We start from the raw sequence: 23896 nt of genomic DNA on the forward strand, positions 1-23896 counted from the left end.
TTAAATAAAGCCAGAACAAATATTGATGCAGAATAATATGAATTCATTATATTTCGTGATTTCTCGTCAGCTTCTTATAACCAAATATGTATTAGAACTTTACATTGAGGTAAGAAATTGTATGGAACAATTGACATAAGTGAATATTAAGGATTGGAATGACAGAGGTCATCAATGATATATATATATATATATGCAAGAACAGTCCAGAGGTTATCAGGTGTTAGAATCAAGGTGGTGGATTTCAGAAACAGATAAGATAAATTGTATAGTAATTCTAGAGGTAATAAAGGAAATACAAAATCCCGAATTAAAACTTCTTTCGCTAAACCTAGTAATGTCTTCAATGTAAATACTCCAGAGGTCTCTTCACCTGTTAAGACTTCAGGCTTTCGAACAGACGTGTATTGTCTGTACTATATCCACGTAAACTTATTCCTACTTTTGGACAACTGGCGATAATTCAGAAAACATGTGATTAGCGAGTCGTTTTAAAACCCTTATGCTTATTTTTTGTTTTTATTTATACTTCTGTAAGTATGTCTATTTATCGGTCATTTGACTAGTCTATCTATTACTTTTCCTTACGTTTTTAGTTTACTCTGTTTTTAAGCTGAAGAGAAGAAAAGCAGTTGCTAATTCCATTTACATGAACTCATATCGTCTGTTGGTTTGTCGTCTCATGTTAATGACTGAAACATGTGTCTCAAATATCTTTCATATTCTACTTTTGGTTTGGCGTTAAAATAAGTAGTTAGTTATACAATGCATCCGAAATTAAATGCAGATACTCATAATGGAAGCGAATGAAATTTCAGGGTCGACAAATGGCTGTAGATGCTTGATTTTTTAAGATTATTATTGTTCACGTTAATATGGTGTAAAACGCGTGGTCAAGCACTGAGATTTTAACACCCATAAAAGCGATGTTGTAGCAAAGTGTGATATTCACATAATTAGTTTAAGCAAACTAAAAATTAGAAGTAGAATTAGGATGTTGTTATTCCTGTCACAATTCTTGTCATTTTAGTAATCCAACATACTAAAGATGGTTGGCCTACCAGATGAATTAGTGACAAACTTCTCATAACAGATTAAGTTATTTCTTTGAAAAGTTTCTTAGTATGTGACAATTTTACTGATACTGTTGATACTGTATTGTAGAAATAAAGTTACTACTCCGAAAAATTAAGTTATATGCACAAATCGAACGATTCATTAGACATGTTTATAATTCAGGTAAAATAGGTAAGATTAAGGCATTCGGTTACTATCCTTAATTCACTGTTCGTTATTTTCACGTCAGAAAGTTGTTTTCATATTTTGGCCATTGTTTTTTTATGAGGAGTTTTATTCATTAATCTTGGTTACGTACTATTGTACGAGTGGCTATTGTTGTAGCAAAAAAAACATTTAGATTATTTCAAAGGAACGATATCTTCAGTGTTTGAACCATCAGTAGTTTGTCAGTAGCTTTCAGTAGATTGTCGTTTGTTTACATTCTAAACTATCCTAGTCATTGGAACTGGATTAGTAAGCGTAGTGATAATATTAGCACAAATGTCGAACAGGGTCATACTAGTGACCCGTTTCTCAAACATATTATAGGACTCTCTTGGATACTCGTTTTTAAGATGTCTTGACTGTTTTACTAAGTGTTGATTATTCTAAGTGACACAACTCACAGAATTTTACATTATGTCAATGAATTTTTGCGTAACATGATGATTAATTTGGAATTTGTAGTCGATCAATGAAATAAATGAATTTATGTTATTTAGCACAAACTCTCATTTCTAATCTTTTTCCAAATTAATAGAGAGAACCATGGTTATGATTTCATGAAGTTGAGTATTTTGCAAAAGTCTCATAAACAAGCAAATCAGATTAACGGTTACAATTAGCTAAAATTAAAATTGTGATAACTTTAGTATTATTCATAGTGTCACTTATAATATCTAAGATAGTCTGGTTTCGATAATGCAATGAGAAGACGAAGATTATCACAATTATGTGATATATTTGCGCAATACATTTCGAACAATCTGATCACACACATACTTGTTAAGACAATGTCATATGAAAACAAGAAGGTCAACTAGACAGGTTAAAGGTAAACCGTAACAAAGAAAAATAAAGTACACAAAAACAATGTGATAACCACTCTGGATAATAAATCAGTATTACCAGGCTAGATTAAGGGTAAGAACTAATTGTTTTCCAACACGTAAAGTGTGTTTCAGTTTTCGCATAGCCAAGGTTTCAATAAACCTTAGTATACATCCTTGAAGGCTTTTGTACAACACTACAAATGCTGACTTGATATCAACCTTATGACCAATCTCAACTAAATGTTTCTTAACGGAGGAAGATATCTATCCTGTGATCTTATTTGACCATTGGAACTCATTTATTTCTGCAGCTATTTTGGTATGTGTTCCACCACCCTTTCTTACAGATCATGACTGCTCCTCCCTATGTACGTATTTCCGCACGCACATATAAATTGATAGTCTGGTTTGTTTGAAAACAATAAAATCTGTTTATAAAACAATTATTTAGTCATAGATAATCAATTAATCTCAATAATGATATCGAGTCTTAAAATAATTGGTTCACCAAAGAGCTATTTTTAATACGTTTATTTGTATACCTGTACAGACTTTATTAAATACTTTATCATCAATTTTGAAACAATTATCAAAACTATACAAAAAAAGAATCTATCTGATAGAAATAATCAATACATCCAATCAAACCCTCTTCCTATCTCTCTTTATTCATATATTTCTCTTAGAATACAATTTCATATTCTACACTTTTATTGACCTTATTATCTACTGATCACATGAATAAAATGATGTAAGGTAACAGTTTGTCCTCAAAATGAAGTAATCATTCTGAGTACAATGATATTTATCTTATATTATATGACCTTTTTCTCACTTATCATCTTTTGTGTTCGATTGTAAATTCGGAGAATATATATACATATAAATTTGATAGAAATAATAAATATCTTATTTCGCTTGTAGCGGTAAATTTAATATTTTGAATTTTAATATTATTTGTTGATTTAACATTCGATATACAATTCATTGGAAATCTTATAAACTACTGATAGATACGGAGGAAATTTTGTTTTAAACAAACTATGAACTGTATTCAGTAACAATTGTAGAATATATCGTCTACAATATTTCGGAATCGAATTTCAAGTATTTAATTATTCCATTGATTATTGAGCAAATAGTTGTAAAGTGTTTAACATTATGAATATTACTTTATTTACGCTAGTGTTTTTCAAGGTCTAGACATTTACTTCTCTGACTAAATCTACGGATTCTTATTTCAATGGGACTCATGAATGACGTAAAACATGAAACTAAGCGGTTAATCAATAAGATTGGCCCTCAATTTTACGATTTTATTTTCTTCAATTGGATTACTGACTTATAGACTGTATATTTAAATGTGAATGATTCGTGAAAAGTTGAGTTGGGCTCGCATCACACTCGGAATTACTTACCTTTTTTTAATACTCAATAGAATAAGATCATAGGTTTGTAGTTTAAATGTTTTATGACCAGTTCTATGCTGAACAGATGGATTTATTCTTGAAAAAATAAGACTTTGTAATTTATAAAGCAAATGAATAAATCGAAAACCTGATGAAATGGTTAACATCACAGAAAAGATAATCATTATCAATATGCCATCCATCTCAATGTATTTTCTTTAAGCCATTCGGGAATTCAAGTAAATATTTCTTCTCACTTTAAGTTATTATAATGATTAAGCTATTTTAATAATGTTAAATTTAAATTGTTTGACCCATATTGGTTTTGTTTTATAGCAAGTCATGATTTGTTATGTATATCATTACTTAGTAACTGCAGTTTTTGCTAAATAACATCCAATTATTTGTGAGTAACTTTTTTTAGACCAAAATTATATTTTTCTTCATTCAAAAGCTTTTTATTTAAAACATCCAAATTTTTTTAAACAATACTATTACTAAATCTTATCTAACTGGTTGGAGAAAATAATTTTGCAGTGTGAAATGAGAACAGGTATTTATTGATATGTAAGTAAACTTTAGTGAACAGGAAGTAAAAGGTGGACTAAGATATACTTAGTACATTTGTACTCTGCATTCGGATATAATTGATACAATTGGACAAAGACAAACAAAATTGGAACCATTTTCAAAACCAACGGTCAGTTACAAATAGAACAAGCCATATGTTTGACAAACTAATTCTACGGTTATTACTTCATTTAACTAGAATTCAATGAGTACATATATAAACATAAATCCTAATCTATAACTACGTACTCATCTACTTTATAATTTATTATCAAAACATGAACAAAACGATCGAAGTTCACTATCCCCTCTAAAATAGTGAAAAAAATGTTTGACATAAGTGCAACAAAAAATCGAAAGCAATTCCAACTTGATTATCGCTGGAAAAATATTAAACAATGATGATAAGGCGATTATATTTGAACGTCATACTAAATGATTAGAAGTTTACGAAAGAGGTAAATCATTTAATATATGGTATGAAACAACAGATTTTCGATATTTTAAAGTAAAAGTCAATCAGTACAATAGAAAACTATAAAAGTAAAAAGAAACTGAAGAAGGTTTAATAATGCGAAAATAAGCCAGCAAAACAAGGTATCTGATACAGACTTATTATCTATTCTGTGATAATTATAAAAACATACAAAAACCAGCTATAGTGTTTTTTTTGTATATCAATTGACGGCCTTAACTCTTTAATGAAACTGGATGTACTTTTAAAATATTTGATTTACCCTACACTTTCATTACTAAGTATATCTATATTGTGAACAGGGAAAACACTTCATTTTCACAATGCACATCGAATTCATTTTGAATATGATCATTTTACATGAACATACTTATTCAATAAAGCTTGTACTTCACGAAGTGCATAGGCAAATAAATTAATTTCAAACTAAATACATTTTATGGAAACCAGCGCATCAAAATCTCGAGATCAAAATAGAACTATATACATTTCTATGCTTAAGTGTCATAATCACTAAATACAGCTGTGAAATTATTCTTCATTTTTTCTATGGAGAAATGTCTCTAAACAATGTTATGAAATCCACTAGTCAGTGTTTGCATGTTTCATAACTTTCATTCATAAGTTATTATTTTTCTATACATCCATGCACCAAACAATGCGGTTAACAAGCTTGGTTGATTGTCTCTTATTGAATCCATTTATTGAAAGTAGTCAGTAGATAAATCAAAATTCTAGCATAAATCTATCTTCAAGAGACTTTCCATTCTACACTATATATCTAGTAGACGTTCTTTACCTTTTCACACACTATTCAGATGTATTTTTTAAATCAATATTTGGTGGGAAAAAAAGTATTTTTCAATGAAAGCTTTCATGTTAAAATGCATTCTGAGTTAGGAATGTTTCGATTAGATCTTTTTCGAAAGCCTTATTCAATAATATAAAACAGACAATTTGAAAGTGAATATAGTCAATATTAATTATTCATCAGAAATTAATTTTATAAGATTACTCAACCCAACTCACTAAATCATTTGGTTATTAGGTTCTTCGATTTACATTAATTGGTTATTTTTAGAATCTTAATTAATGAACAGCCGATGCGAAACTGATTGTCATGAATATTGTAAAGAAATCAGCATTTTGTCTGTTGACAAATTTTAAGAAATATATTTGTTAAGAAGAACTTATCTAAAAAACGTGGGGCTATTCCAAATTATTTTATTCTAGTCGATCATAATTGTTACTAAATATGATCATTTGAAATTTTCCGTTAAAATCTATAAATCGGTGTATGATTGGTTGAGTTGATGAAACACTAATGTTCTCATGATGAAATGATAGGAAAGATTTTATAATTTGGGTAGATGATTTCCGTTGTATTTGATTCTTCGAGCTTGATTATTAATTTACGAAGCATTCGTTGTCATTCTGGGCAATATCATCAGCGCTTGATTCAAGTAAAAAGGAGCTTTTTAATAACTCTACAAACGTCAATTGAGTCCACTCTAACAATATTGCTTCTGTTATTGTTCGTGAACTTATGTTTATGGTAAAGTAAAAAATTTTAATGATAATTATTAACATAGATGTGGATTCTAAATTACCTTACATTTCATTCCAGAAATTACATAAACAAAAATGTCAACAAATATACAACCTCAGGTTGACATAATACCAACAATACCTAACATGGTTATCATAAATACTATAAATCATCTTGTTGATAGAATCAAAATTCTATCAGAGCAAGTACATACATGTACGAAAATTAGTGATCAATTCATAAACCATTCATTTAAATCAATAAATATAAATGGTACCCATGCAAAATATGTCCATAATCGAAGCGTTCTGTATATTATCAAAAAACTTTTACGCCTGAAACAATCAAACCAAAATGTAATCAAATCATTGCATCGTTATCAATGCTATATGGAAAAATTAATTTTTGATATACAACAAGAAACTGCAAGAAGTAATCAAACGGAAATTACAAGAATTAAATCAAGAAGGTCCAAAGTAATTCTGTTGTTTACTTTATCTCTATAACAATCACTTTGTGTATTTTTTGAACTTCATAATTAGAATGTTGATACTGTTCAACAAGTTGTAGAAGCCGAGTATCAACTGTTAAAAAGTCTTAAATGTTCTCTGGAATCGAAATTGCATCTACTATTTGATACAGTTGAAGTATTTTAAAATATTAATGCAGCCATCATATTTTATTGCTCAATAATTTATTAGAATGTAAAGTGTGTTCAATGTAAACTTGATCAATGGATAACTGAGCATGAGCAAAATATAGAACATTCCAAGAAGTGTGACGAAATTCTTGCAGAATTAACAACAGTAGGATGAAATGCATCATAAAGAATATCTAATTATTATTTCATACTTTGTTGCTTTTTAGATAGATGGTCAAGTTGAAGTACTAAATGAAAGTTATTCAACAACGCTGAATTTAGAAAACATTTCAAAAATTATAGATTCCACTTTATCTCATGTTAATACATTGCAATTAGATTTAACCATTATGTTTGAAAAAATTCAACAGGTTATAAATGGTACAAGAAATTCAGTTTTTTATGCTTTAACTGAAGAATGTACATTTCTTACGAAACAACTGGTAAGTATATAACTGGACATGGTAAGTGAAAATAGACAATTTCCACCATTTAAATAAAGATCTTATCTATGACTGATCAATAGTTTATTGAACTACTAAGGATTTATTCAACAATTGATTTGAACACTTATAATGTAACAAAGTAGAATTGTCTTTAAAAAGAAATGTAATATTGTTTCTGGTAATACCCGATATACTCAATATTCGATATAAAAAAACGTTTCCATAAATCACCTGATGATTAGTAACAGACAATTTCGTAACCAAGCTGGAAACTTTGTTTGATAACGGATCTAACCATCAGCCAATCTATCGACCACACACAACTATAAACTAATTAATTAATTAATAACTGCTAAAATCCTTTTATCATAGTGCATACTTCTAATTAGTACCTCTTGTTTTTATTTAAGCACCGACTATTTCTTTCAAGTTTAAAACACAAGATGGCTAATAATAAAAATTTAAAAATGATGAATCAGATCATGAGTAAAACACCAAACAAGGTAATTTTTATTGCTTTCATTATCTATAATACTGTCGTTTAAGAATACCTTGTTTTATTCTTAATCTTGTTATTCAGTACAAATATTATAAAGTAAGAAAGATTAGTTCAGCGAAGATTTCTCTTTTTGATTGAATTCATTTTCAAATCTGTTCAATAGCAAATATATGCTCGTTTTCAAACTGATAGTAATCACAATGATAGTGGTAATGAAATTTTCGCTAAAAATGGTAATGTTAAAGTAAAATAAAGGTATAAGAACATTATTTTCATACTGTAAATGATATCAACTTTATGAGTGACAGCTTAAATATTCATCATGAAGATAGTTGAACAATTATAGTTAAAGAGTGAAGGCTTGGTGTGATAAGATAAAATTTTGTAACGGAGATGAAATGTAATCGGTAAGATTATAGAAACAGAAACATATCAGTTTGGGATAAAAGGAATAAAGTGAAGAATGTAATGGTGAAGCAGATGGTTGTGAAGGAAAAGAAGAGAAGAAAAATTACGAGAGTTGAAGACTATAATAGAGGAAAGGGCTGTACAAGTTCTATTTCACACAATTTTTTTATTTTCCCAAATGTATGACTCAAGCTTCAAGAATGAAAGATGGAAGCCAACTGTCTTTGGTAGCTTTCCGCTTACCTTGTCGATGACTTTCAACGCACAGTCCATTCTCATCAAATGACTTGTGCTCACAAGATGATCGATTACAGGGCTTCTTATCGAGCAGTTTTCGTTTCTTTTCAGTCACACTGGGTACTGTTCTTGAATTCTTCTGGATGAAATGCACATTGAACGAACCATGTAACTGGCCCCACACGAATAAATAAAATTATAAACGCTTAGGAAATTGGTCAAACGAGAGAGATTATCCTTAAATTATTATTCAGTATTGATCGGCTGGAGAACACTAATCCCAAAGTTGCTGCAAAAAACGTTCTACTGATCGAGTCGAAAATTTTTCTCTTCAGGATATCTGTAGCAGTATCACTTTTTTCAGTTATTGTAGTTTATAATAAGGTCTTGTTGAATGCATTCTCCATAATATGATGTACAGCAATAGAAAATATATGTAATTAGTTTCTTGCTATAGGAAAATCTTTCATATATGTTCTCACATCAAACCTGATGAAGTAAGTATTTGTACACCACTCATTAATTTCTAAGAACTTCCGTAAATTTTATAATTTATCCAAACTGCATAGAAGATGAACCTGCAAATCGTGAAATTCATATTAATTTAATTTGAATTACTCAAATTACGTAAGTAGAAATAGTAGGTTACCTTTCTTGACATATATATATATATTTTTTTTTTTTGAAATCTTTTTGTGGGATTTGATTGAACTTTATTATCTTTCTTAATTATGTTAATTATATTGTGATTCAAAAATGCATTCAATCCAAACAGTACATTGTCAACTACTGAAGAAACGTAAAAAGAAATGTCCAATTATTCTTGACCTTATGAAAGTTCTTCGTACAGTCAATCCATTACTTACTTACTCCTGTTACTCCTCGTGAAGGAGCAGAGTCCGCTCACCAGCATTCGCCATCCAACCCTGTCCTGGGCAATCCTTTCCAGCTCCTTCCAGTTGTAATTCATCCTTTCCATGTCTGCTTTTATTTCCCGACGTAATGTGTTCTTTGGTCTTCCTCTTTTCCGCCTTCCTTCAGGATTCCAAGTTAGGGCTTGCCTCGTGATGCAGTTTGACGATTTGCGTAATGTATGTCCTATCCATTTCCATCGTCTTTTCCTAATTTCCTCTTCAGCTGGAAGCTGGTTTGTTCTTTCCCACAAAAGGCTGTTGCTGATTGTATCCGGCCAATGGATGTTGAGTATCTTGAATAAACAATTGTTTATAAATACTTGTACCTCTTTGATCATGGTTGTAGTACTTCTCCAAGTTTCAGCTCCATACAGTAAAGCGCCTTGACGTTCGTATTGAAGGTTCTGACTTTGATATTGGCTGACAGTTGTTTTGAGTTCCATATGTTCCTCAATTGTATGAATGCGGCTTTTTCGCCGGCGACGATACCACGTTGAAAGCACCGGTTCTCGTCCGATTACCACAGTTAAGCAACGTTGGGCCCGGTCAGTACTTGCATGGGGGGCCCTCGCTTTGCCAGTCCTTGCTTCTACGTCTGCATTTGACCCTTCTTGTTCATTGATGAGGCTCCCCAGGTATGTGAAGGGTTCTACATCTTCCAGAGTTTCGTCATCAAGAGTGATTGGATTGCTGTTCTCCGTGTTGTATTTGAGGGCCTTGGTTTTCCTCTTGTATATGTTGAGGCCTACTAATGCAGAGACTGCTGCTACACTGGCTGTCTTTATCTGCGTTTGTTCATGTGTATGCGATAGGAGGGCTAGGTCATCTGCGAAGTCCAAATCGTCTAATTGGTTCTGAGCTGTCCACTGTATTCCGTGTTTTCCCTCAGATGTCGAGGTCTTCATAATTCTGTCAACCACAAGAAGAAAGAGGAAGGGAGAGAGTAGACAGCCTTGTCTGACTCCGGTCCTTACTTGGAATGCATCTGTCAGCTGTCCCCCATCAACAACTTTGCACTGTAGTTGGTTGTGTGAGTTCCGAATAATGTTGAAAATCTTCTCAGGAACTCCGTAGTGTCGAAGAAGATTCCATAACGTTCTCCTATCTACACTGTCAAACGCCTTTTCATAATCAATGAATCTGATGTACAGTGACGAGTTCCACTCAACTGATTGTTCGACAATGATCCGTAGTGTTGCAATTCGGTCTGTGCACGACCGATCCTTACGGCAATTCATAGCTTCGCTATATTTTTTAATTCTGACTATCAACGGAATCGCGACCAACTATTTCAGCCTAACTGGAATCTGTTAGTTGAATACAATTGCATCTCAATGTTGATGTTCGCAATACGTCTTCAACTCACTACCTATCACTTTAAGCTACAAATAGATCTTCAATAAAATACTGAGTTTATACAGCCACCAATTCCTTTAACGGATATAGTAATTACTATTTTATAGGGTCTATGTTTTCCCATTGTTGATATTTAGAGACCAATTTGACCGATTTTCGACTCGTGACAACTCAAAAATGTACCATATTCATTTCCGAAACCAGTTTTTAACATTTTTAACTTTGTATAACTTGCTCTTGTGAAAATCATAAACTGATTCTTCCTAGTGTTACGTCACATCAATATTTCTGTGAATAAAACTATAACAGCAACTAATCGAACATAAACTGGGAAATCTTTGTTGCCATGCATATCTTACGAGTTTAAATGATTCCTGTTATCGAAACTCTAGAAATTACAATAATTTTATTTGACTGTACTAACGGTTTCCGATCTCCCGTTTCCTAGATTTTAACGCTGATTGAATCCTATCCAGCAGTTTGCAACTCAATATTATGCGGAGTATGCTTTATGTATTATGTAGCTGGAAATTATCAGTTGACTATAATTATCGTATTATTTTCCATCTCATTATTTGATAGACTAATTTAGTGATAAGTTTACAAACACTTCTTTTATTTATATTTTTCTCTTTTATTCTTCAGTCAAATAAGAAATTATTGCAAAAATTATTACAAAATAACGAAGAAATTCAGACTATTAGAAGTGAACTAACTATACAATATAATCGAATTAATCAATATTTGCAAGCTGATCTCAACACAATGAGAACTCGACACAGATATCAAGGTCAACAGTTACTTCATTTAAATAATTTACCACTGAAACCAATAATTACTAAAATTAATCTTGAACCACATAGGCTATGAAGCATGTGTGATGCCACAATGTCAACTACGAACTTGACCAATAAACGAATGATCCATTTAAATCACAACATAAAAAGAAAACTATAGATATTTTTTTCTTGCTTCTGTAAGCTATATCAGCGATAATGTGTTGAAATACAAAGAAATGCTTTGAAAAATCAACCGAAAGCTTATTTTCTTACATGGAATGACAATGTAGTTACTTGACTTACTATATACATTTTACACTGACGTACACTGTGAATACACGATGAAACAACATGAATTTGATTAATAGATACACTGAGACAACCAGCGTCTATTTTGAGAAAAGTACTACAAATTCTCTCTCCATCTGTCGCTTCAAAATGCTTGTTTCACGTGCGCTTATCCGATGACCCTGTGGCATCGTCGTCTGGTCTTGCTGGCGTTGGTGTCGCACTAAGCGCTAGAGCTGAGGCAGCACTAATCGATTGGATCCCCATTAACAGTCGGTTATGTGCTGTTAGATTAGAAAGTTCCATCAAATTGAGAAGAAATCGGCGTGCGAAACGATGTCTCTTCGTTATCTACGCCTATGCTCCGACAGATTGCAGCCCGGATGCAATCAAGGATGAATTCTGCCAACAGTTGACCGTTCTTTTCCAGAAAGTGCGTTCGACAGATATTGTAGTACTAGTAGGAGACTTGAATGCTCACGTCGGGTGTCTAGGCACAGAAGAGAGTCGTTTAGGTGGCCGATGGGGACTCGTTGGTTGCAGGTCAGATAACGGGGACCGTCTACTGCAACTGTGCACAGACCACAACCTGTTTCTGTCTAGCACTAACTTCCGGCACATTCATCGCCGATGTGCCACCTGGCGTCCTCCCTCTGCATCGCAAGCCTGGACTCAGATTGATCACATCGCGATCAGCTACCACTGGCGTGGTTGTGTACAAGACTACCGCTCCTTTTGGAGTACCTATCTGGAATTTGACTATGCCTTGGTCTGCGCCAATCTTACCTTACTTTTCAGTGGCCAACGAATCGATCGCCCAATCTCACCATTCCTCTTCAACTTTGCCATCGATGACATTCTGGAAACAGCTCTGACGGATGTAAGTAATGGTGGTGTGGATCTGTTGTGTATGAAACTCGGGATAAGCGATAGTGTTTGTAATAGACCACTTATTCAGACGCCAATGGTTCACATGTTTACGTTCAGTTAATTTATGATGCATCAAAACTATAATTCTATGTTACTGATGATACCTTCATCAGTTCCAAAAATGCCGCACTTGATAACTCATCATAAACTTCGATACTAGTGAATTGACAGTCAGTGACTAGTTGATTGATTGTAGTGACAATAATAATTTTGATATTGATTGTTGTTAGTGAATAAATTTAGATAACCAGTAAATACATGTGAAATAAATTCACCTCACGAACTAGCAGAAAAGCTAACTAGATTACAAATGATACATACATACATATATTTACTATTCCAACTAAACGTTTCATGTGATCCAGATAGTAGAAAATAATCATATTTTTTAACAATAAATCCCAACTTACGAAAAATGTTCATATCAGATCACGCTCACTAAATTAATCTATTTATCAGAATATAACTATTCAAATAATATCAGGGAAAAGGATTACGGACGTGTAGTAAAATCTGAAGTCTGAACTATGGAAAAAATTGCGCAAACTCACAAATTTACTTTCTTTTTGAGAATATACTATACTCAAATAAATTAATGTAATGCTGAGTAAAATATCACACTAGAAAACAAACAATGATCAGGTCGAAATTGTTTAATAGCAATGGGGTTTACAAAGGCGGAGTAAAATCCGCGTTTGTTGAATGTTGATTATTTTAAATGCCTTAATGATACCTATGTTATATTACTTAGAATAATCACGATGCTGAACTAAAAAACAGAAGTGATGTTGAACAAAAATCACGATGAGTAAAAGAATGTAATTTTGTCTTTTTATCCAGTCATATCAACTATCTTTCGAGGCTTCTTTTATAAAGATGGCATTTTACAAGTATAAATGTTCATACATACTAGTTACTGCAAAGGAGAATGTTTAATAATTAAAGAGCTGACTTATTTTTTAAATATGCTGAAGTTTAACATGTCAGGGATTTTACAAGCAAAACAATTAAAAATTTGAATAGTATGACTATAAGTTAGATTTGTTTCGTTCGTTTGATATCGCAACTGCATGTTTTTATCCAGTAACGCACTTCAAATACATAAATCATATTACCTGTTCATAGCCTAGTAAGAGATCACATATCTGAATATTTGTATGCTGTTGATTTGCAATGTTTTCAGAAATCCGAAAATGAACGTCTGCATTTTACAGTGTTACTAGATAAATCCAGTTGTAATAGATACTTACAGTTATCCTAACAAAAGAATGAAGATTATCATGGTGCGATTAATTTTTTCGATGATAAACAAACTTATTCAAGTCTTTTGTCAAATTCACTTTCGGAAATATGATCATGGATGATGCATTTTTCTGAGTTGTTACACATCGATTCATATCATTCGTCTATTCGCGTTTATTGTTGAGTTGAATTCATATGGACAAATGTGTAAATAATATTTAACAATTATTATATACACTCAAGAATTAAATCTATAAAATTCTACTGATTAATCTGTTTATGTGTAATGAACATGAATATTACATTTTACTGAAAGGTCTGAACATAACGATATCTTAGATATCTAAATACGAGTGGGACACTGATGTCCAAGATCTGGACCATGTAGTTGACCAGACTAAAGAGATGGCGGTATCCCTCTATGATTAAAGTGAACTTCACTGTAGTTTGTTACCTAATCTTCAGTTTGTACAGTCTTTAACTACCTCATATGATTCAGATTTTGAATTTCTAAACTATTTTTCTTTTTAAAACTGTTCTGAACTATCAAAATACCCATTAAATTAATGTAGCTAGAACAGCTAGGTAGTAGCATTTGTGATTGCAACACTAGGTGATGTGTGTTCAAATATTATTGGAAGCAATCAACCTCCCAAAAATATACATAAGCAATTAAATTTTTCCAACTCTCGGCAGTACCGCTTCATCTATTTTTTAAATCCTTTCAATCAACCATTTCATGTCATAAAATTAGCGAAGTTAGTACTTAGTAGGTGACTGAAAAAGTAAGTAAACGTCCAAGCGTAGTTTATGACAGTCATAACAGTAATGTTATTTTTGTGTAAAGATGGCACATAACGCCACTTGACTGCTTATATGTTTTATAAGTATTCAAACATATGAGTAATTGAATACTAATCAGTGTTGGCCTATTTGATATTCAGGATTAACCAGACTTTGTCAACCAATTTGACTAACTTAACAATATAACACATTGAAATTTTCAAATATTATTCAAATCCAAGCTTTTTTTCAAATATAAATATCATCTAATTATATCCATCAACAAGTATGTAACCGAGATACGTAGCCAACAAAAGATCTCTTCTGCATAATCACTTAGTCAATAGTAAACTTAGGTTTTGAGATTTATTACTTGAAGTTCTAGCCCGAATCAGTGCTACATGAATTAAGCTAAATTTGAAATGATCTGATCATATTAGATGAGGACAGTTCTATAGTATCAATAGACTAATGTTAAAAAACTTGAACAATGAAATAACATCTCGATGAACTGTACATATTACTTTAGTCGCAAAACCTAAACATATTAATATCCACCTCGTATTCAATAATGAATTTATCATAATATAAAGTCACGAAATATAATAAAACACATATTCACTTGTTCTTGGCTTTCTGAAACAGAAAATTGTAAAAGATAGAATACTAAGTTTCTTAGAGAATCGAAATAAGTTGTGAACAGTAAAATGTTACACTGAATAGACAAATAGATTTTGTTTTCCATACAGATAACTTTGAATAAATAACAAAAGTTTAGATTCATTTGTGGCTTTGCTTTAAACAAGTTAATGAATCTTATCTCTTTTTAGTAACAGTTCAATATTGAAATTTCAATATTGTTTTAAAAAGATAATTTGATTTATAGTTTGACCTTCAGTCTGTACAATCCAATCATTTTAAACTAACAAAAATATCCAGATCAATGTTATAAATGCATCAATTTCAAATGAATTCTCCACTATAAACTTTTGGTCGTGGTTTTAAATAATTTTGTCTTTTTTTTAATTATTATATAAACATTTATGTTACTACTAATTGTTAATTAGTTTAATAGTCAGACAATTTAAATAAGAAATTGTTTATTTATTTGTTTACTTTATAAGTTTCTTTTCAAAAGAAAGGTTATCTATATAAACAATAGGAAACAAAGAATCTAGAAGAGACAATCGATGTACAGGCACTTGAAAAAGAGCAAGAGAAAAACGAGAGATAACATAAAATAAAATAGATAAACCTTGTACGGAGAAAAAACGAAACATTTAAAAGGTGAGTAATTAGGACAAAACAAAGAAGTTGCTTCTATCAATGAAAAGTAAACAAAACAAAATATATTCTTCTGGACGAAATCAGGTCATATATATTGATTATGTGGTTGTACTAATAAACTATTTGTAAGTAATATCTATCATCTAAGGTTTTAAAATATAAATCAATATAATAATAGTAATAACCATATTATAAACAGTAGTAGTACAATAGAAGATAAATTAATATTTAGGACACTTAAAAAATAAAGTAATGAAATTAGGTGAATATGTTGGCGGTAATGATCTAATGAAACGAATTGAATTATTTCACACCGAATTTTTGAAGTCCATGATTAACTTTCTCGAAAATTTCTTCTACTGTACCAGAAGCATCAATCTATGTGATTGGAAAAAAAATTGAACATAGAATTCATTATTATAAAATTATTTTACTCAAAAAACATTCATCAAAAGATACCATGAATGAATCTGTTGTATTTAAAGGATCCATTTCTTCGGAAATCTAGGAAAGATACTACTGTAACAATAGAAAGCGGAGTCAATAAACATATTAAGGGATTTTTGATAAAAGAACCAAGTGATAATTCAAATTACAGTAATCTATTGGCAAAAAATCATGATTGCGTTTTGTGTATGGTCTCTCTAAAGTAAACAAATCTAACTTCTCGTCAAGATCTATAAGATCTATAATAAACTCACTATTTCATAAATGAGCTCGATTATTAGCTAAATTACCAAAACAAACTCGGCTGAGACTATATTTTATGGACGACCATTGAGTGACGCTAAATTGACTGAGAATTTCCATCTATTAACTAAGACTAAATGAGGATTATGAAGTAGTGCAAGGAATTAGAATCATGATTTACAGTTGTTAGTTAGGGTTAGGAACTAGATTTACGTTTTTCATCACGAACTAACATTAGTTAAACTGCTGAAACGCTGTTTAGCCAAATGGATGAATGAATTTCGCACTAAAATCCAAAACCTGTTCTCTTATATCTGATCGGTTCGTCCATAAATTATAGTTTCGCCATTTGACCATCATTTATTTAGGGTATAAGTCTCAAAATGTTGCGCAATCGATTACTATAATGTTACTATTTGTGCGTTATTTGTTGAACTATTGACTAAAGCTCAAAATTCTAACAACCACATTTTCAGTTTTTTTTAATATGATTAACCTTTCACTCTTCTGTTTTATCTCTTTGTTACCACATTCAATGACCTCTTGTTATGATTAACAAACAATAGATTATCATTGCGAAAAAATAGTATGTACTTACTATTGTAATGCTTTTAGAAAACCTGACTCATGCTGAATAAACAGATCGATGTACAATCTATTTCAGGTGAGCAAAACGTATGATTTACATAACGAAGTAAAATATTTAAGTCAACTGAAACCATATTAACAATTGTGAAAAATTTCTAAAGCAAAACATCGATTGAAATTTCTACAAGTATTGCACTACTAAACTATTCATCCCTGATTGACTTTGTACTGTGTCATTTGTATCTGCCATTCACTAAAGTCCCATTTTCAAAATGTAGACGGAGAGCCTTCCTTTTACTCTTTAAAATAATAGAAATAAATATTTGCTTGTTTGGTACTTACCATTGGCTTGGTTGACTAAATTAACTATTAGTTTTGTACATATGCTTCTAAAAATGTATTCTAAGACTTACTATGAATGTATCTCTTTAATTTTGAGCACAACAATGTTATGGGATTAGATGGTGGTTGGAGGTAGTCAACAGGAAACCCTGGACCCAGGGAGCACCAGTTCCCTCAAGATTACAGGTACACCTTGCTGACGAGTGCCAAGTAGCACGAAACCCGGGTCCAGGGTTTCCTGTTGACTACCTCCAACCACCATCTAATCTCAATACATAGTGCCCGCAGTGTCGAGTCACCTAGACTGGTGGCCACATTGCAACATGATCGATAGCATTCGATCTGCACTAATAGGGACTAGACGAGCATGAGATTGATCACCACCCAGTGATCAATCAATTGTGATTACAACAATGTTATGGGTTTGGTAATTACTGTTGTGTAGATTTTCGAGAAAATAATTTGTACCACTAACCAGTCGATAAATTCTCAGTTATCAGTGGATGATATAAAATCTAAGTGGCACTCTGAGTTAAGCCAAAAACCCTTCAGACTATTATTGGAACTTTGTAATAGTTTCGCTACAGAATCACACGTTATTTCCATCTAAAATAACTAGATAAACGTGTAACTATTTTATTCAAAAATGTACTGTAGTAATGATTAAATTATCAAAGAGCTGTATGTTGAAATATATTTGTTAAATCTTTAGTAGTGATTCATTCTTATGTAGATATAATGTAATAGGAACAAAAATACTTTAATGGCAGAAACAATATTCATAAACACAATTATCATGCAAGATCGATCATTTCTACAAACTTACAGTGATTACTTTATTTTCTTTCTTATAGTGTTCAATAACAGGTTTTGTTAATTCATTGAAAGTGCGAAAACGTTTCACAATTGTCTCTTCATTATCATCAACACGATTACTAGTCTCTGCTCTTTTCAGTAGTCTTTTACGCATCACCTCTTCACTCACATCGAAATTAATCACACACAAACAAGGACATACCTTAAAAATGTAAATAAGTCAAATATTACTGATTAGTTACCAGTTATTGACAAGACAATACTTTTATGTTATCCAATTAGATAGACAAACTGAATACAAAAAGTATCACTTGCCATTTAATGGCCAGCAATGGGATCGATGTAGAACTACACGAGGATCAAAAAAGTATATCGTTTAATTGTTTCACTCTTTGTAGCATAATAACATAGATAATAAGTATTCGAAAACAATGATATTTAGTAAGAAGATGCTATTTTCGATACGTCATGATTCTAAACAACAGACATCACAACTAACCTCCATTCAACATATTCCTTAAACGAAAAAATCTAACTTATACGAAATTATAAATATAATGTCAAATAAATAAAATCTTCACAAACACTTGGTAATCTAGTTTTATCTATTACTCGTGAGTGTTTATCCGTACAACAATAGCATTTTTACCGTTAGTTTATATCAAAACCAGAAACCAAACACTTGTTGTCTATGTAAATTAATTTGATCAGTGGTAGACATTAAATGAAAACAATAAAAGGTAGTAATCAATAAGTTGATTATGAATTTGTGCATATGCACTGCTGAGGAGTCCCACAATAGGACGAAACGGCCTTCTAGTGCTTCCAGGTTTCCCATGGTGGTCTAGCTTTAATTGACTCATGATCTTAACTATTGAAATCACTACAATCTCCACAAAACCCCTTCTGAATTTGTGTATTTGTTTCTTGGAAAAAATAACCAAATTATACAATATTTTATCTTATAAAGTGAACACATGAAATTATAAGAATTCCATGGTTAGATTATTTAACATAAAACAATCTTTAGGTGTTAAGTCAAAATTATTCAAAAATTAAATGATAATAATGATAAACATTAACCATACAAAAACATTCAAGCAAATATTAATGTCTGTTTTTATTTACCGCTGGGAATTAGTTAACAATTAAGTGACTTCACATAAATAATGGACATAGTTAATTTTAATTGTTTTTCTAAAATGAATTGTAAAAAGAAAAAACTAGTGATTCCGATTTATCTATAAATTTATCATATAAACTTGTTTCGATCAGTTTTCTATTTATAGTTGCATGTTATTCTTCATTAGGATTACATTAAAACATCTATGTATCGTTACTGAAATATGAAAATGTTTTCTGGTTGACTAAAATACATGATAGATTGTGAAAACGATTGCAAATTATTAATTCATATATAGGATTCCATATAATTACTCACATTCAATTTATCATTCTATTTTTAGTTCATTGAATGATTAGATGCTATATCGCACGCTAACTAAGCTTAATTCAGATTCATTAAATTATAGTTAAAAGATGTCAATCTATACTGTTGCAGAATGGGTACTAGTAAAAATGAATTGACTATCAATTATGTTCAAAATTTCACAGATTTTTAAACTGATTTTCACGTTGGATATATTTTTCCAGATTATCACCATGGTTTTTATCATGTACATGATTAAGAAATCATTTTATTTTTCTAAAGAAAAGTAAATTATTGTTGAAAACGTATAAAACCTTGTTTGATTAAAAAAAACGTGCAATCATTAAAAAAAGATAATTCAAATCTTCAGTCTAATGACCACATTCTGACACAGGCTTATTCTCATTTAATATTGTATAAAGCTCAATTATCATGTAAATGTTAAGTGTGCCATTTTGTAATTAGTTTCGTTAATTATTAGCGTTTTCACAACACTCTTCTTATACATGCGTGCTTGTCTGGATGTTGTTTGTACCTATACTTATTCATTCACTACTGGAATTGTGTCTAAGCCCATTCAATGATTTGAAACTCTTCTTGTTCATCGTATTCTCTCTTTATATTACTGGCTTGGTCTGGTATGTGTCATTCCAATTCACATCATTTTCAGACCTACGTTTCAGCACATAGGCAAATACCGTGGCTGCATTCTGGTCAAACTAAACGACAGTCATGAAAAATAATTACGTAGCATTCAAATTCGTAGCAATCACCAAGACAAACTATTGAAGTCAGACTCACAGAACAAGGTTTAGACAAAAAGGTTTCCATTTAATCGGGGTAATATAGCAACTCTCCTACAAACAATGTCGATTATGGTTAAATTATGTTAACCCCTTCTATCAACTTAACAAACAATATTATTCGAACAGCAACAATTCGCATGTTTCTTTGTACTATTATGGTCTGGATAAACGTGTACGCTCGATCACATAACAGTCAATGTACATATCTCTCTCTAGTTTAAATACCGCTCGATGAGTTATTTTCTTTCACATGTATATATGTACTCGAATCTTGTTGTTAGCCTTTGTTTCGCATAGCTGCGCCATATTCGATTTGACTATAAATTGGCCTATCTGCTTCAAATTCTCTTGATGTACTTGTAGTTTTGTTATCCGTGTTATCCGCTAATAAGCTGTAGTTGCCGCATCTTATTGCCTTCTGATTTCAAACACCGTAAGATTTATATAATAACGGTTATCAAGGTGATTGATTAACGAAGCTAAGCCACTACAGTAATATCTAACAATATATTTACAAAAGAAACCGACACATATTTACGGTCAATAAACACTATGTTTTGTACAGCTTATTTACTAAGTAGTCATAGTAATGAAGTAAAAATACATTTCCATGTTAATTTTAATCAGTTCATTATTTAAGTCATTAATCTAGTTTATGAAAATACTGCATAAATCTAACATAGTTTCTGGATAAACTCTACTGAAATGAAAGGCAAGTCAGAACGATTGACAAACTAAATATTGATTAACGTAAAAAAGGAGTGATCATAACAACTGAAATGATTTCGACTTTTATTGGTGAATCGATTTGTTTTATTGATAAAACCCAATAAAATGATTAAGTTAATATTATGTGAATAAACTGACTTGAAAATGTAAACTTTACACGATTATTTTACGAACTGTAAGTTCAAATTGAGATGTTGAAAATTTGGACGAATTTATTTCTACTAAGTTGGTGATAATTTGGATTGTCTCCTGCTGTACTATCTGAAAACGGGTGTTGTTTTATTTTAAATCACTCACAAAAACTGATTTATTCAAATGGTTGAGAGATCATGAAGCTAGACCACCATGGAAAAACTGGAAGCACTGGACGGCCGTTTCTTCCTATTGTGGGACTCCTCGTGATTTAAATCATTAAAATTACGATAATATCCACAAAACCCCTTCTGATACTGATTTATCCAACTATGATTACCAATAACGCTATAGTTGAGATCTTTACAACAAAACATATACGTTGAACGAACTAATCAGCATATTTGCTCAGAAGAGTAGTGGATCATGCTCCGTCCTTTAAAGCTATGAATACTATATTTCAGGTCTTAGTGTGGACATCGACACCGATGAAGGTTAATACACAAGACGAATCCTAACCAGGATGAGACTACTCTTTTTATCAAATGTTAATAACTCATATTGCTAAAAATGACTCACCCTTTAGCTTAGTAATTAAAAATCAGCAATATAAGCATACATTTACATGTAGAAATTATTTAAAATGTAACTTTTAAAACTCAAGTTGTGACAAATTTGTCAAATTGATTAATAAATCGCAAATGAAAATGTAATATTCACTGTTTACCTCGTTTTCAAATTTAATGCCTTGATCCAGTTCACGTGGATATCCATCGATAAGGAAATGACAATTTTTGTCAACCAGTTTAATCATTGCTTCTTTAAGTAAAGCTAAAACAACTTCCTATGTAAAACACGCAAAGATAAAACTCAATGAGAACTCAATGGGAACAACAACGTTAACAACAACTTTTCGCATAACATTATAAAAAGTGCTAAGAAAATATCACGTTTAGGTAGGTTGGATATCATTATTCTTAAGACGATTAGTTCTACTCCATTGCTATTCATTTTGTTAGTTTCAACTCACCGTATTGATGCTGTACGGGAACTTGAACTGATGGATATTTTTGTGCTGAGCTCTACATTGATTTTGACTGGTGAATGACATTTAAAGCAAATACGTAGGTGGTTTATCGGTTACAAGTTTATTTAATGACTATGAGCTACTTTGTTGATTAAGGTCATAGATTTCACTCATATTATCATACTTATGTAGATGGAGCCAGGTAAGTATTTCACATTGTGAGTGAATGCTAAGTATCTTCACAACTGAGCCTACATCTTATGTCGTTTTTACTCCATGTTTGCTTTGAATTCATATGAATTAACATCACAATAAAGAAGTTATGAGTGATCTATACATTCTACTACTATCCTCCAGTGGAGACGAGAGTAGGCTAAACAAATCAAGTTTATATTACACAAATTATTTGTTATAGTAAGAATTACTTTTTCGAAAACAATTGACAGAATAAAATAATAGGATTTCGGGACAATACTGTGATGAGTGCTAGAAATTTCCTCATCCATTAGAACAAGTGAATTTTTTTAACGGGATAAAACCTTATGTATATTAACATTTACTCAAAATGAGGCAGGCATTTACAAATATCATTTTGAAATTATCGAAACATACTAGGTATTATTCAATTGTCAGCATTATTACTATTGTTATAATTATTTTAAATGTATCATTTGCGTAAGATTATTTGTGCTTTGGAGGACTACTCGGCAGTATCAAATTATAGTTTCATGAATAAATAATTGTAAAAAAAATTATTTAAAGGATTTAATCCGAAATAATTATTATGAGTCTGGCAACTATTTCTTGGGAAATGTTCTTTGAGATTATTAGTCAGTCAGTCAGTCAGCTACAACGTAGGACCAGGCACATTTATGCATCGGTCCAAGTTGCCATACCTCATTAATACAACAAGATGGACACGAAATTCATAAAAGTAGTTAATTCAGAGGTGGTAATATATAAAAGAAAGATTGCAATAAGGATATAGTACAGAAAGAAAGAATTAGTTAGTAGAAAGAAAGATATGAAGTGATTTTAATCTCTTAGTTTAAGAGAAGACAGGGAGTGTATACACCGACGCCATTGTGATCGATTCTGAGCCATGTCACCAAGAGTCTCCAACCATTGTCAACCATAGTCACGCGGACCCCAAACAAGTCGTCTGCATCTACCAACATACCTCAGAGCAGAAGTTAGTGTCTTCAAGCACTGATGCCACGTTTTGATTTGGCCGCCCCTTACTTTCTTCCAACCGTCTCCAACACCGGTTAGCATTGCACGTCGTGGTAATCGGTGTTCAGGCATACGTAACACGTGGCCCAACCATCTCAGTCGATGAAGATTCACAACCTCATCAACTGATTTACCATCATTCCTTAATACCCTGCGTCTAACCTCACTATTACTTACCCGA

The 23896-nt window shown here is 31.5% G+C and overlaps 2 protein-coding genes across 2 annotated transcripts in view; one reads left to right on the top strand and one right to left on the bottom strand.

Annotated features, from left to right (window-relative positions):
- Positions 1-6209: 6209 nt before the first annotated feature.
- MS3_00007717 (uncharacterized protein) lies at positions 6210-13188 on the top strand (the record flags this gene model as incomplete). The annotated part of the gene is made up of 6 exons (XM_051216040.1): positions 6210-6590; positions 6657-6761; positions 6816-6920; positions 6982-7197; positions 7611-7703; positions 11260-13188. The coding sequence occupies 6 exons, from the start codon at positions 6210-6212 to the stop codon at positions 11482-11484; spliced, it is 1125 nt and encodes a 374-aa protein (XP_051073743.1). The 3' UTR covers positions 11485-13188.
- Positions 13189-14924: 1736 nt separating this feature from the next.
- Positions 14925-23896, bottom strand: part of TAF5_1 (Transcription initiation factor TFIID subunit 5) — a 42165-nt gene continuing 33193 nt past the window's right edge. Inside the window, exons 10-12 of the mRNA XM_051216052.1 lie at positions 22183-22299; positions 18370-18561; positions 14925-16301 (exon numbers count right to left, since the gene is read on the bottom strand). The gene's annotated coding sequence lies outside the window, so the exon portion shown is untranslated. The remainder of the gene's footprint in view (positions 16302-18369; positions 18562-22182; positions 22300-23896) is intronic.

This window comes from Schistosoma haematobium, chromosome 1 (assembly GCF_000699445.3).
Source record: "Schistosoma haematobium chromosome 1, whole genome shotgun sequence".
NCBI classification, from domain to species: domain Eukaryota; kingdom Metazoa; phylum Platyhelminthes; class Trematoda; order Strigeidida; family Schistosomatidae; genus Schistosoma; species Schistosoma haematobium.